We start from the raw sequence: 16,132 nt of genomic DNA on the forward strand, positions 1-16,132 counted from the left end.
GATCGAAAGAAAACCTACACATACAGTCCAGTACTTGCTCTTCACTCGCACTACAACACAAGCTAGGTGTCATCAGAACCTTAGAAGACAGAACAGTGAAGAACCCTCAAAATGACCACCGCTACATAAAAAAAGCGCAAATACAGTACCACCACACATAGGGTGGCCATTTCCATAAATTCAAAAAGGAGGACATATTTTTAAAAAATTAATACAGTAAGTGTTTTCCCGCTATAACACGGTTCACTTTTCACGGCCTCGCGTTTTCGCTGTTTTTTTTGTGTGTGTGCAATTTTGCATGCATTTTTTTTTCTTTACAGTAATGTTCCTATTTTATAAAATTTATGAAGGTTTCAACATTGAGAATGTTTAAACAAGAGAGAAATGTGGGAAAGTGTAACTGCCTTAAAACATTTCTAATAAATGTAAAACATAAATCTAACTACTTCACGTATTTCATTTATTGCGGGTATTTTTTGGAACCTAATTGCAGCGGAAAACGAGGGAACATTATGCATCAGGCTTGCGGTGTATTTTTATCAACAAAGTTTTGCATGGTTTATAGATCATGTATGTGTAACTAAATGGTAAAAAAAAAAAAAAAAAAAAAAAAAACATCAATAAAAAGTCAAAATTCTTTTTGACAATTTATTTCGTTTACAGTAGCATGTTTTTAAACCACTAAAGCAGTGACACACTTATGTAAAAGTGCAACGTGTCACATAGGGGTGTGCTCAAAAAATCCATACGGCAATATATCGTTGCGGCCCTCATTACAATACAGGGGACAAAAAAAACATTGAGAAGTCAGTTCCACCATGATGTAATTACGGCAATTTAGTTAATAGTTCAGCATATATGGGAGAAACGTAAGCAAAGTGAGAAAAGCAGACGTTAACAGTAGAGTGAAAAACAAAACAACATACAATTTATCAAGGCAAATGTGGCAGTCCAGGCCTTGGTTCAAGGTCAGCCTAAGCACAAAAGTAGCCCGTTATCTGAAAAAGGTCCCCCATAATTTAAAAACAAAAAAAGGAAGGGGGGGCGGGTGTCACTTTATGATGGGAGTGGAAGGCAAAGCATTTCAAATGAAGACAGTTTCATGTTTTCATTTCAATGAAGCTTGAACCACAAGAGACGTAACTATCGTTCATCTAAAACAAAACTGAATGCTGTGCAGGCCTGTAGAGATTAGAGCCCAGAGGACTTCATGTCTGCCTGACACTCAGGCCACTGAACTGTGTACACATCAATCTGTCACCACTTTACCTTTGTATAGAACAACATTGTAGTCTATAGATAACACTTGAAGAAATATAGCATCACCTAAAAAACAAACATACACTAAAACCACATTTACATCACTGGTAGAAACCTGCTGTAGAAAATGAGAAGTATCGAGCCGCGAGGGATATAACAAACGGGTAGATTTAAAAAAAAAAAAAAAAAAAAAAGGAAGTAGGTAGCAATAAAAAGAACTGGAAGCTGTACTGAGGTGTTGATCATAAATGTCACTACCACTGACAAAAAAATAGCAATAAAGAAGGAACTTGATTCCAGTTAGCAGGATGCTCGTTTGTTGAGATTTACAACTGTACTGAGATTTTCTCACCTTTACAGGAAAACTTTCAATTCGCCATCTTACCCTATTGATAGTGATCACTTTAGTGCCCTAAGAAAATTATGTGGACTTTAACCACCCTGTAATAAATCTTAACGTAAAGACAAACAATCCGATGTTGACAGTCTTGTTTTGATCTACAATCGGGATTGGATTAATAAGACAAACAAACAAGCCCTCAGTTTTCAACGTCATTTATTAAGCACTTTGGAGTAAGAACATGACCACATGGCCAAATACAATTCGGCCATCGTCGTAGTGGAGCTTTCAGTTTATATTTGGTAATGTTTGACTGCAAAAAAAAAAAAGAAGGCGAAAGCTCAAAAAGGTTCCAGTTAAGGTTCGTCTTTGAGACAAGAAGGCACAGCTACAGCCCCGACGACCTGCTCCTCATTGAGCACAATAATAATATTAATAATAACAGAAGCCCTGTTCTGACCAGCATATTACCTCACATTAATGGTCCCACAAAAATACACAACGTAGAAAAATACGGACAGCATCGGATGACTTCTGTATACTGATTTGTAAAGAAGTGGGTGGATGAGGCATGCATGACTTGACTCCTTAAACTAATTGAGGAATGTGTGGACAAATAAGTAAATAAGCAAACCCTGCAGATGGAATATGAATAGATGTTTTAAGAAAAACAAGACTTCGAACATTTGTCGTCGATAACACAACATCCATTTGAAATTTACGAATGTGCCATTTTAAATAACATGTAATTCTTCGTTAAACACCTCCAGTCTTTCAACAAGGCAGCGAAACCTGCAATTTGATTTTTTTTTTCTGTTTTCCAATCTTCTTAACAATAATCCTTCAGGTGGTGATGGGGAGGGGACGTTCCAAAAAAAGCTGATGATGTGTTGCGGGCGTGGCACAACGATCACCGCCGTCCCCTTTAGACTCGCTTCATCCCTCGACCCATCAGGCATGCAAAGACAGTCATCACCATTTTGGGCTTGACCTCCACAAGATCCTCGGGGAGGGCGTAGACACATGCACCGATCTTTCTCGCCATGGAAACGGCATATCTAAAGAAACAGCAGTGGTAAATTGATTTTGTATTTTTATTTTTTTCAATTTCATTATACTCTCCAACAAGTACTGTATGTTCTGATTGCTTCGTGTGCTTTCAAGTAACCGTTTTTTGAATGTTTAGAGTTAATGTAACATCTATGCTCATTTCTGTTAGCTCATCTATGGTGTTTCCCATTTTATGTTAGCATTGAGCTAGCGAACTTTTGCGAAATAATACTTTAACACGTTTTAATATGTTAAAAAACGTGGGAGGGATGAAAACAAATACTAATAATGTAGATAGATAGATAGATAGATAAATAAATAATATGTATATTGTCTGCCCATTCACTAGTTGCATGTGGGTCTGGGAAAATACATAAATAATAATAATAATAATAATAATAATGTAAAAAAAACAAGTTTTAGTCTTGTCAATTTACTGGTTGCATGTGGGTCTGGAATATAAACACACACACAAAAATATGTAAAACAAAAATGATGTATAGTATGTCCATTTGCTGGTTGCAGGTGGGTAAAAAAAAACATACTTGGCATTCTCCAGCTTGTCGGCACAAGAGAGGTGTCCTCTTTTCACCAGGTCGAAGTTGACGCTGCCTGGCTTTATCGCATCGATCAGCTCCAGTACTGCCAAACTGTTGCTGATCTCCTTGTCCTGATCCCCACGCAGAAAAGCACAATTTGGCGATTAGCGCTTCTATTACGTTACATTACACACATACAAAAATCATGCTTACCTTAAAGCTTGTAATCTTGGTCGTCTTCCCAGCTTGTGCTAATGTTTTATTGACCCAGCTGACAATGACGTCATCGTTGACCTTCTCCCCGCCTCCCAGTTCATCCAGTAATTTAAAAGTGTACCTGCAACATAACAGGCTGCATGTGAGTTTGTTTCATTGTACTTTTTACATTTTACCAGCAAGCACTAAATGGTGTCGTTGAGCTCAGCGCAGCAGTAACAAAGTCAACAATCGGTCTTTATGACACACTGAGCTCATGGGAATGTGCACCCAGGTCGCACAACTCACAACTCAGTCCTTATTGTTGCAAAAAAACAGCTGTGGATTTTTCACCTTCTCATGACCTGCCACACCAGCGCCAGAGTCAGCGTAGCGTTGCCGTCGTTCAAGTCCTGCCCGCCGATGCCCACCAGGGAGAACTTGGCGGTTTTGCCGAGGTCCACGGCGTAGTTACAATTCTCCAACTGGATATGAATTTGAATCCAACATGTGAGGATATTTCCAAGACATAGATGTGCACGTTGAAAAAGAATCGCTGACCTTCTTCATGTTGGTTCCCAGCTTGGGGTATGGAGGCCTGTTCACTTTGTTGATCCAGTCCACATCGACATCAATCTTCTCATACAGCTGCAGGATGATGATGCCGTCTTGCAGGTCGCTGGAAGTCAACAGGGTGGATTCATTTTGAGCAAAAACAAAAAAAAAAACTCAAATACGAGCGTAATGACGTTGGCGGGGTACTTACATGTAGAGATGATTGACGGTTGGTTGCACGCCCAAGGAGTTCATCCAGTTTCGGAAGGTACGCTCCTCTCGGGTTTCACCTAGACAGCCCCCCAAAAAATAAAAGAGTAAAAGTCACATCTTGAAATCAATTTTATTCATTCAACTTCCCTCCACTCACCCTCTAGAAGGTTCCAGTTAATGTCCTGGTTCTCAGGTTTCTTCAGAGCAGGGTATTTATTAAACAGATTGGCCACAAAGGCCAGATTAAGTTTGGGGTTGCCGCTCACGACGTCAGCCGGGGTGACGAACTGTCGGCAGCCGAGCTGGTCGGCCTGTGTCAGCATAGCTTCCGCCCTCTTCATGTTGTCTCGCTCCTGGATGACGCGAGCAGGCAAATGTCCTTTTCAGAGGCATTGCGTCACACATGATAAAACGATGCTCAGGTGCAGCGCACTTACGTTGAAGCCCAACATGCTGATGTTTATGGCCTGCTGGCCTTCCTCATTTCCCTTCGGTGCGATCTGGTTGAGGAGGTGGAAGTAGGCACGGGAGTCCTGGAGAATTGCACACAAATAAACAAACGTCATTCCAAAATAATAATACAAATAAATAAATAATATTAACAAAACAAAATAATATAAATAATAATAATAATAACTTTTTCTTTTTTTTAGTCACTTTTTCCCCATGGTTTTTTTAAAGGGATAACTTGACTCATTGAACAATTTTCAGCAGGAAAAAGTTAATATTTTGTCTATAATTAATGTGGTAACTCACAACATTTAACTTATTTGTTTGATTATTATATTAATGTAGTCAGTATTTTTTTTTAAGTTATTATGCTAAAGGCATACTTGACTCATTGGACAATTTTCAGCAGTGAAAAGTTAATATTTTGTCCAGAATTAATTTGATAACTTCATTATTTTTCATGTACAATTAATACCTTTAAAAAGTAATTTTGCTACTTGCTGCCGACTGATGATGACATCACCTGTGCTGAGGAAGTAGGTAATGACCAAATATGGCTCAGTTTATGGACCAAATCCAGAAAACAGGTGAGCCATGATTGGTTGTTACCTACTTCCTCAGCACAGGTGATGTCATCATCAGTCGACAACAAGTAGAAAAAAATTAAAAAAATTTAAAGGTATTAATTGTACATGAAAAATAATGAAGTTACCACATTAATTATAGACAAAATATTAACCTTTTCCTGCTGAAAATTGCTCCGAGCCAAGTATCCCTTTAAAAATATTATACTACACTACTAGTACTATGATGTGGCCTGTGATAAAAATGGTCAGAGATGTTCAATACCATTTTTTACTCAACTCAAGTAGTCACCAATACCACTAGTAATATTTTGATACATAAACCCGCTCACTCCCCACGTAAAAAAAAAAAAAAAAAAAAAAAAAAAAAAAGATTATAAAGAAGGACATATATCCATTGCTTGCATTTTTCTTGAAGACTGCATGAACTTAATGGCAATTTTCTAGCCATCCAATTTCTCATTTCTAGTTCCTGATTGTAAAACAAGAGTGCATAAGGCCTAGTATCAGCCGCCCATCCCTAAAAATGAGTTTGAGACCACCGTAATTAATTTAAGGAAACATATTTTTGGAATGTGGAGGGAAACTGAGGTGCCTGGTGAAAACTCCAAACAAGCACAGGGGAACATGCTGTTCCAAAGGAGATTTTACGACTATTGTTCTAGAAAATTGATGGATGTTAAAAACAACAACATGCTTTTCATTGGACATAAAACGTGAAATATTACCCCAGTGGCAGTTTTGTGCTTGTGTGCAGTAATCACCCTTGCTTACACAGTTTTGCTTACACATTCATTTGGCCGTCTGCCAAAGAGTACCAGAAGGTTTCACAACCAATTGAGTCCCATTTTAAGAGCCGTGCAGGCGGCGGATATTACAGGTCAGTGTGCACAAACATCGTGTGTTAGTGACCTTTTTCGTGTTCACGCCTACCTTGATGTCAGAGCTGAAGTTGTTGATCTTCGGCCAGCCGGCGTTCTCCAAATGGAAGTTAGCCCAGCGGAGCAGCAGCTCTTCGGGAGACAACTTCATCAAGTCTTCGAGGGTCTCGCCTTCCCTCAGCAGAGCTGCCAAAGCTGTCGAAGGCGCCGATGATCAGGTAAGCGACCGCATGAAAAACCTTGACGCGTACGCGACGACCTTTTTTACCTTCGTTTCTGCTGAGCTCGATGTCGGCAAACAGACCGATCTTGATGATCTGCCAGAGCAGGCCCAGCACCAGGTGGGGCTTCCCCGCCTTCAAGTCTAAAGCGCCAATGTTAACGACGTGGCAGCCGATGGCAGAGGCGGAGTTCAGCGCCAAGTTAAGATTCTCCTGTAACGGTCAATGACAAGACTTGAGACACAGGTATCCATTTTCATTTGTCTTTGTTAAATTCTGTACCCAAATTGACAATTTTATACTCCGGGAAAAAGCCCACGACGAATGATGAGAAAGACATAGAACAGGAAAAAAAAAAAAAACTGACCTGTATTGTAAAGGGTGTGAGCTTCTTCTTGTTTATGGTCCTCTCGTCAATGGTATCTGGCACTGAATGGTTGATCATTTTGCTGCATATCATAAAAAAAAAAAAAAAATGTTAAAATTTCAACATTACATTAGACACTCTTGACAAGAAATGAAGAGGAGAAACTAATGCTCACCAGAGTAAGATGCCGTCGGCAACAGACGTGAACAGCGAGCCTGTGTTGGGATCCATGGGCAGGACATGGCGACAGTCAGGGTCATTTTCCAGAGCGCTGTTGATCCACTTTGCAAAAGCGAATCGTTCCTCCTCTGTCAGGGTGAGATTGAAGTTAAGTGGCACCAATTTGCAAACAAAACCAACAGTATTTACTCTGATAGTCATGGGAAATAGCATCAAAAACAGTCATGACACACTGAGATGAAAGTTAATACTAAATAAGATCCAGATTGTCCTTCTTACCAGAGAAGGAGTGTTGTGTTCCTTCACTTGACAGTTCCGACATGCCTCCAATGGCGAGGATGCCTTCTTTTCTGTTGATGGCTTCGCGGAAGGTTTTTGCAACTTCACAGCCCTTCAGATTGTTGACAATCTGACAAAACCAGAGGCAGAATACAATACATGATGGAATTGGAATGACTTCTTTCGAGGGGAAGTCACATTTTCTATGTGCCACTTCTAATCTAAACACTGTATTCGGATTAAGATTGTGTTTGTAGAATATGAATTAAGCTGCATTTTTATCCATCTCAGGGGGTGGCCATTTTGTCGCTGTCGAAATGACATCACTGTTGCTTAGGTAACAACCAATCACGGATCAGCTTGCAAATGTCACATGACCAGACTCACAATGATGAGCTGTGATTGGTTGAATGCCTTGAGCATCTGTGATGTCATCTTCAGTTGACAGCAAGTCCCAAAATGGCCGCCCCATCGGATGGATAAAAATTAGATAATCCACAAAAAACGCAGTACTAATCAGAATGCCGTGTTTACACTAATAGACTTGGTCTAACAGGAAAATTTAAATATTGGACTAAAGTGAATTTGTGAATCAAAGAGCTGCTCGACCACAAGAATTATTTCAATCACTTTCCATGGAATTTGTGCAACCACACTTATTGCAACTATTATACCAAGCCTTTATTTAATAGTTGCTTTTTGTAATCTTTGTTGTCTTTAAGCCAACGCAACACCAAGGTCAGTCTGCAGACGCAGCAGCATAGTTGGAATGTCTCATCATCATTGTCATGACACCATCATGAGGCAGCAGTGTATCTGCAAGTTTCTGAACATCACGTGTTCTAAAGAAGAAGAAGAAGAAAAAAAACTCGGAACAAAGACGCCTTTGTTGCAGTGTCTGCATTGTCTTTGCAGGTGGAAGGTGATGATTTTGAATCATGTCAAACTGTGACATTGTGACACATATCTTAGGAAATAGACTCAGCACAAAATGTTTGCATCTTCATCAAGCGGCGCTATAAAAAGAAACGACGCTGACTAACTTTTCCAAACACTCTGTGGGTCAGCAAACTCATTCAAACAACCCAGTCAGTCTGACTGCGAGGATTCATTTTATATGAATCACTAAAACAACGTGCAGCTGATTTGACAACACTCCGGAATGTCATGTGACACTTCCATAAACTCTGGCTGCATCATCGGTGGCCACCGCCACTCTTATGTTTCCTAACCTATATTGAGTCAATTACATTTTATTTCAACTTCATAGTGTGCGACACCAAAAAAAAAGTGACAAAAACTATATTGTTAGCCAAATACTGTAGTATAGTTGCCCAAGTCAAAATATATAAAAGAGACCAATTACCAATATAAATTATTTGCCAATTTGTTCCACAATTAATGGCCTAACTTAACACTACTGAAAGGAAAAACAATGAAATCTTAAAAAGGGAAGTTAACCCAAAAATGTCCTTGACAATATGTTTAATATACCCCCACTATGTGTGTATTTGGTGGTATTCGAATTAATATTGCATTTGTGAAATTTGAATTAAGCACAAAATTCAATCCATATCAAGGGGCGGCCATTTTGACACTTGCTATTGAATCAAAATGACGTCATTGCTCAGGGCTAAGGTAACGACCAATCATGGCTCACGTGTTTTCTGTAGCCGAGCCATGATTGGTCGTTACCTTGAGCAACTATGATGTAATTTTCAGTCGACGGCATGTGGCAAAATGGCCGCCCCCGTATGATTATAATAAAAAAAAAAAAATGGCCGCCCCCTTAGGTGGATTTTTCTGCTTAATTTGTGAGCATTTAATTGTTCTACCTCAGATATAAGTACAAAGACAATTTTGTAGCAAATCTTCAGACAAATCTAGTCAAACTGGGTAATAGTCCAGCTCAACAGGTAGCCATCTAGCATGTTTGATGTGCACCAAAGAGCTAAATCGCAATAACTGATACCCACTTCAAATGTATTCACCTATTTTCTCAAGGAAGGACTTTTTTTCTTTTTTTTTTAAACACAGGCTTCCATAATCTGAGATGCTCCTAATAATGTCCAACTTTACTTCTGGGGGATCAAAGAGATCAATCTCTTTGAAATATTAAGTTACACAAGCCACGTTTCGGTGGAACTTCTTAATCATGGCGCTGCCACTCCTGCTACGCAACTGAAACAAAATACTGACGAAAACCCACAAAAATAACACCACTTTGCTGACCTCACTTCCTGAGTGTGTGGAGGCTTTTCACAGTGCCACTCGTGAGGGTGAGGGGTTTTCGGCATCGGGTTTAACAAACGGCACTTGTCAAGCTGAGCACAAGCCGCTCTGGAGACAAAATCACCCACCGTAATGTACTCTTGGAAGCTGATCTTGTTGTCATTGTTGCGATCGAGCTGCTGGATGAGTTCTCGGACCTTATAACCTGGCTGCGGATGGCCAGTCTCTTTAAGGAGTTCAGTGAGTTCAAAATCATTAATGTAGCCATCATGGTCCAGATCTACAATTAACACAAGAGGGTTTCCAACACTTAATGTAGTGCAACAATTCTATTATTTATATACTCCACTTATCTCCTACTCACCAATCTTTCCAAATATCTCCCGTATTTCCTCCAGTTCCTCTCTTGATATCTTTGCAGACATGATTATGCGATTGACCCGAGGATGGTCAGTCGGCAAAAGGTGGGACTGCAGTGGAAATAAAAGAATAACAGTTAGCAAAGTCACAAAAGATGCAACCGAAGCAGAGCACAAAATAACATTAACTTTTGAGAGAAGACTTGTCCAGAAGTTTTTAAAAAGCACTTTTTGTTTTACGTTTGTTCAATGTTGGCAAAGAAACACACTAGCAAACCTGGGAAAAAAAATAATGAAAAGAAATGACTGAATATTTTGCGGCCTTTTGTTATGTCAGCCAGAATACAGAAGCCCTGCAGACAAACAGCGTGAAAAGAAAATATCCAATAACATGACTCAAGTCAGCCAAACTCTGAAACATTGTATTTTGCTTTCCCTATAACAGTGTTCCCAAACTCTTCTGAGACAGTCCCAGTCTCCTAAAATCCCAAAAAGAAAGGCATTCCTCTTACTAGCTCTTTCCTGACTGCAAAAGCCAAGGAATGCACAGGGGCCTTGCGCAGATCTTTTCTTTGAGAGGCGAGGAGGGTGTGATGCCTTTCCAAGGCCAAACCGGTGTGGTGGCATTCCTTGCGAATGCAAGTGTTCACAAAACAAAGATGAAGCTGAAAACTGCAGTGACAATCTCAGATTTTCCAGACAGAAAAGGGTTCTTGTTTCCTGATTTGAAATCCAGACTGGTGAGTTTCAGGACGTCTTAGTCAGAAATACCGGGCAAAGCTATTTCGGCTGGCTTCTCAGTTCCACAGTTGTAAACAATACATTGAAGCATAAGGATTGTTCCTGATAGCCACAGAGTGCTTGTTTTGCTTCGTGTAAGTTTCTCTTTGGCAAACAATGGAACTAAATAACTAAACTTCCGCTTCCACTAGTAAAAACCATTAACAGTCCTAATGAAAGCTGATGAACAGCAGCCATGTGGCCTCAGAGATTAGCACAATCATCTAGATGCGTCTGCTTCCTTGAAAAAATAATGAAGTAAATCTAACTTGAAATGCTACTCCTTGAAAAACAATGTTTCCCCTTCTACTAAATGCTACTAAATCTGGGCAAGAATAAACCAAGAACGATTAGGAAAATAACCGTGCTGCTATATTTAGCCTCTCCACAAGGATGTGAAATGCGTCTGCGGCCACAACAAGGGCCGACACACATTACCTCATTTGCTGGCCCTTGTCACACACCCTCGACAAGAGGCCGAATGGGAACAGAAGAGGGGTTAAGTACACAGAGCGGGGCCACAGATGGCGACGGACAAATGTGAGACGCGACACTGGTGGCAGAGCAGAGAAGAAAAGAGTGTTTGTAATCGCCTTATGAGACCGCGGCCTTAAATGAGAGTCTGGCTTCAAGGCAGTTGTCGTCTCGGACAGCTGGACTCAGACATAAAGCATCTTCTGCTACTTTTACTGGGTTGAGTAAAATTATTCTTTTTTTTAAATCTTTTTTTGTATTTATGTCTTGTTTCTCATAGTTTTAGAGACAATATGCTTGCCACTGGCATGATAAAAACCCCCAAGAGATACAGTACTTCTTTTCAATGAATGCTTTTCATTTCAATGATACTGAAATGTTAAAATTTTCACTAGGAGCTATTAATAACAAATTTGATTGTTAGTCAATCTGGTGGCCGGTGGTTGTGCTATTAAGTTCATGCCAAATGCTATCTTGGTTTACAATTCAATAGTATTTAACAAGGCAATGCACTCCCTATTATTGTTCGGTCCCGGCAGCTAATGGAAGCGCTGTGTCATTTACCTTGCGGTAGTAAACAGCAGCATCAGGCTAGACTAGTAAGATTACATTTGCCATAATTCTTAGACACGGAAGCAGGAAGTAGTTTGAGTTCCTGTAAAAGCGTGGGACGTCTCCAAGCGATTCGATGAGAATGCACGTAAATGTTAAAGTACATACTAGGAAGGAATTTATCAGTTAAATTTTCCTTTTGATGTGGTTTATCACAAACTACTGGCTTGCTGAATGGACTAAAAACACTACATCAGGATAGGACTGCATAAAAGTGCAAAAAAAAAACCCCCACAAAAAACAGGACTGTCCGTAATATTAAACGGGACGTCTGGCCACTCTTGCACAGCTCAAGAACATAGCTTTCCCAACAGTACTTATTTAATTTTGTGACATGTTTTTTTTTACCCGTCATTGTAATTTTCACAGTAATTAACGCAAATACCTTTATCCCCACTATGCTTAAAACTGAAAACAATGTCTTCAGGTTTGTATTCATCCTAAGGCATGAAATCTTGCAGGACCACAACAGTAAAAAGACTTGCTATACTGGTGAAAAGAGGATGTCTTCTTGCTCCGGTTTGTAACTGGATATCGCCCTAACGGTACAGCTACGAAGCCATTTAAGACTCGCTCCCAGATGATTTGATTAGTAGTAGTGCGCAAAAACACCCGGGTCCTGACTATGCTTCATCCACGAGGTGACGTATAAACTGTGAGGCACACAAATAGACTGGCACCCTTCCCATGTGTGGTCAAGTTCATAAAAACACACCCAGTCTGTAAGAACGCAGATTTTAACTCGCGTGCCAAACGCATGTACATGTGAGGCGAACTGACACACGATCTTATGAGCGTGCGGTATGCTTCATTTTCATGGTGCTTTGATCAGTAAGGCCCAGTCACATTCATTCGCAGATAAGCAAGATGCCACAACTGATGGGTGCTGAAGCGAAACAGATATGACATCTATGGCTTAAAAAAAAAAAGGCGGGTTTGCGACTCGATAAAAGCAGCCCAAGACAATCAACATATTCAAATCAACAGCTCACCTTTGTGACTGGAACAACTTGCTTTGTTAAGGTCGCTACTTACCAGTCAATGAAAAGATGGAGGTGCGGTGAAGCAGCCATCACTTAGGAATGTTACTGGACGGGTTGGCAAGGTTTGGAATCGGGCGGTCTTTTCATCCACAGATAAACCGACACACCTAACATATGATCTTATACTATTTCTCAGCCAGTGCACTACTTAATATGTGGAAGTGTTATTGTCTTGTAATGTAGCCCACCCACGGCCACCTAGCAGAGGAAGCAAATATTGTTTGCCCATGTCCTATACTGCTTTTCCTGTTGAAGGCCATGACAGAGGGTGGAGCTTGTCCCAACTGATTTCAACTGAAAGGCAGAATAATACACCCGAGATTGCCAAGGGCGATGAACAAATCGGGCAATGAGTGGGAAAGTATCCCATGCAAACTAACCTACCAGATTACAAGCAATGCAAATATTCATTTTAAAGTTGAACACCTTCTCGAGGAGGAACAAGTTCCTCTAGTACAGACGACTTAATAGAAAATGTGACAGATGCACAGAAAAGTGAAAATGCTCAACAATCATAAACATTTGAATGCTGACGGCACAGAAAGTGGGCCAACCTGTTCACTACACTGACACACAACTACTGTCAGCTAGTGTGTGCAAGGGGCGGGACACACAAGTCACACCCTCGTGCTGCTGCTGCTTGACGGTCTGGTTTGTCTTTACAAAGACAACATCCCATCTGCTTAAAAAACAGGTGGCCACGTGGTTTTGTGCAAGGGTAACTTTATGTAAAGTTGTAATGCCACACATTCAAGGGCACATACCAATAAAGGCAAACCAGCTATTTTATTTCCCCAAAATGGAAGTGCAAGCAACACTTTTTCCACTTCTGACACATATGACTAATCCTTTAGAGACCCGACGCCAGTAATATGAAGGCAAACTGTGGCTTTCTCTTAGCACTCGGCTGTAAGTGAGATGGTTGCACCTGGTAAAACAATAATTACGACTTTACATGGCATTGGGCCGCTAGTTTAAAAAAACAAACAAAACAAAACAGTTTATGTATAGTAAAATTGTTAAAGTTTACAAACAATTCCGAGCAATGTATAATGTGGGATCTGATACGATAGAAGTGTGTACATGAGGGAGCGGCGCATCGTCGGCGAATCATTTACTGGGATAACGCCAGCATTATGGAATATTAGTATAAAAAGACATTAACAAGACAGGTCTGACATCAGAGGAGCACCACTAGGTTGCACACGCTTCCACACGTGTGTGTAATGATTTAAATGTGGCGCATGGGTGTTAACTTAAACGACATCTGTTTTGGTAACTGGCGTGTGTATCATAAATGACTACTCAAGACAAACTAAGTTGACACTTTTTTGAAACCATCTTTGCCATGTCTCCCAAATGCGATCTGGCATCCTTACTGACTTTTAAAAGAACTTTAAAGCCAAAAAGGGTGCACATGGGACTGAAGAACAAATCGTGGATGTTGGCTGAATAGCCTGGAGTTTATAAAAACAAATACCCAACGTTCGGCTGCTAGCAGATAAGATTCAAGTTAACGGACGGCGAACGATCCTTTTTGACTCACGCTAATCCAGCGCTTCCTCGACGGGACGTGACGAGGAAGATGGACACATGAAAGGCGTACATTCAACCGAACGCAACTCGGGCTGATCAAAAGTTACAGACATGAACTTGGTTACTCACGCTCGGTTCGCCTGAAATTCCAAACAGCGGCCAGCTCGCAGTGCTGTCTCCTCCACGTCGAGTGCAAAGGGAGTCGGAATTCTTGTCCCGCCCTGCTGTGGCGTCACCGCCCGCTAGTCTGTTGGTGAATGAAGGATGCTGTGGCGGCGATAGGATTTTTACCAACTCGCTCTTTTTCGCTGCAGGAAAGGCCGACATACTCGTAACCCTCGGCAGGCTCTCTATAATAGAACGCAGTGTACGTGCTAGTTGAATTCTCAGCGATTAGTGCTAAGCTAACGAAGCTAACTGACCCAGGCAAAATCCAACTTACCTTTGTCGCGTGTGTGAAACGTTATTCTTTCAGCACCAGCCCTAGGGCGTTATCCCAAATGTGTCTTTGAAGGCTCTTTGTTGCTTTAATGTACGTAAAACGTCTTTATTTAACTTCTTTAAAGTATGAGACGTCACGTTACGTTGTACGAGCGTTCATGTTAAATGTACCTCACCACTCCCCACACACTGGAATGGACATATTTTCTTCACAAACAAGAAATCTCACAAAACTTTAAAAATGTATGTAACTAACTGTGGATTGAAATAACTACGTTTTGACTGATTGTTAAATAAAAAAATGTATTGAATTTTAAACAAGTACAAATAAAGCAATTGTTAAATAAAAAAAAAAAAAAAACATATTTTAAAATGTAAGTAGCCTATGAATGAAGCGACACTAAAGAATGAAGGAAACAATTTAAAAAATAAAAATAAAATCCTGCAGTGTGAAAATGAAAAGAAAACTTAAGGGACTCCTACTGCAATATTTTGTATACTTTGTGCTTTCTTTATTTTATCTATGGTTAGATAACTTATTTCAAAAGATTGCCTGCTGTTAGATAAAAGCTCTTTGTAAGTGCACTCTATTTGCCATTTCCTTTCCACTTAAAGTTAACTGTATTTAACTACAAGTATATCATTGTTCATCTTTGCCATCAGTGTATGGCGACATGTAGAACAATCAAATAATTGTTCATAAGTAAACGTGTATCCGGCTGTTGTACTTCATGCAACAGTCACGAGTCAGCTTTGCGTTCAATTAAACAGCCCCAGATTTCACATTGAAGTCAATTTGTGAGTAAATTGAGACAAGATCGTCATTATTTCAGTATCTGTACATTTTGTGGCATTTTTATTTGGTGGCGTGCCTTGAAATTTTCTAATGTAAAATGGCTGCTTTATAATCTCTCCACAAGGGGGCGCAAAATCCCCATATTAACGGGTAATAATTACGCAATCCAAAACCATTTCGCATAACATTTTCCCCCTTTGGGCCGCACATAGTGTACATGCCAGAAATCACCAATTATTTTACATCCCTGATAGCTAGTTCAAAGTCCACGAACTAGTAACATACCAGTCTTGTACTCGTGAAGTGATACACGGACCTTAAAAATGGACACCAAGGTTGTTGAATAAAATGCTCAAAGCCACATGATACACATAAAGGAATGAAACCTTGGGTGTCCTATCTTTCTACCCCTGTTAAAATTTCAAATTGTTTATCCTTGAAAAATATTTTAAGTTACTTTATTTGGAGGCATATATATATATATATATATATATATATATATATATATATATATATATATATATATATATATATATATATATATATATATATATATATATATATATATATATATGTACATAGCTTCCAAACCAGTCTTTTTCTCTTTTCCCGTTGAATAGAGCTTGTTCTCTAAATCCCTAACTTTACTTGAAAACAAAACGAACATGAAATGTATTTATAATTTAGAGAATTTAATAAAGGTAGGCTAATTGGTTATCTTCCTAGGTTGGTTGTTTGTTTGTTT

At 39.7% G+C, this 16,132-nt stretch overlaps 1 protein-coding gene across 2 annotated transcripts; it reads right to left on the reverse strand.

The window, feature by feature from the left end:
* Positions 1-1,799: 1,799 nt before the first annotated feature.
* pls3 (plastin 3 (T isoform)) lies at positions 1,800-14,751 on the reverse strand. Of its 2 annotated transcripts, XM_077504333.1 has the most exons (17): positions 14,593-14,751; positions 14,280-14,500; positions 9,711-9,816; positions 9,475-9,626; positions 7,115-7,244; positions 6,831-6,963; positions 6,656-6,737; positions 6,336-6,501; positions 6,120-6,262; positions 4,590-4,685; positions 4,310-4,505; positions 4,151-4,229; positions 3,946-4,063; positions 3,739-3,869; positions 3,403-3,526; positions 3,196-3,320; positions 1,800-2,658 (listed from the first exon to the last, which is right to left on the reverse strand). In XM_077504333.1, exons 2-17 carry the CDS (start codon positions 14,475-14,477, stop codon positions 2,526-2,528), a joined length of 2,112 nt encoding a protein of 703 aa, XP_077360459.1. In that variant the 5' UTR covers positions 14,478-14,500; positions 14,593-14,751; the 3' UTR covers positions 1,800-2,525. The 2 variants fall into 2 exon arrangements, with proteins under 2 accessions (XP_077360459.1, XP_077360460.1); XM_077504334.1 differs by lacking the exons at positions 14,280-14,500; positions 14,593-14,751 and adding an exon at positions 14,161-14,179.
* Positions 14,752-16,132: the final 1,381 nt, after the last annotated feature.

This window comes from Festucalex cinctus, chromosome 18, assembly GCF_051991245.1.
Source record: "Festucalex cinctus isolate MCC-2025b chromosome 18, RoL_Fcin_1.0, whole genome shotgun sequence".
Classification (NCBI taxonomy): domain Eukaryota; kingdom Metazoa; phylum Chordata; class Actinopteri; order Syngnathiformes; family Syngnathidae; genus Festucalex; species Festucalex cinctus.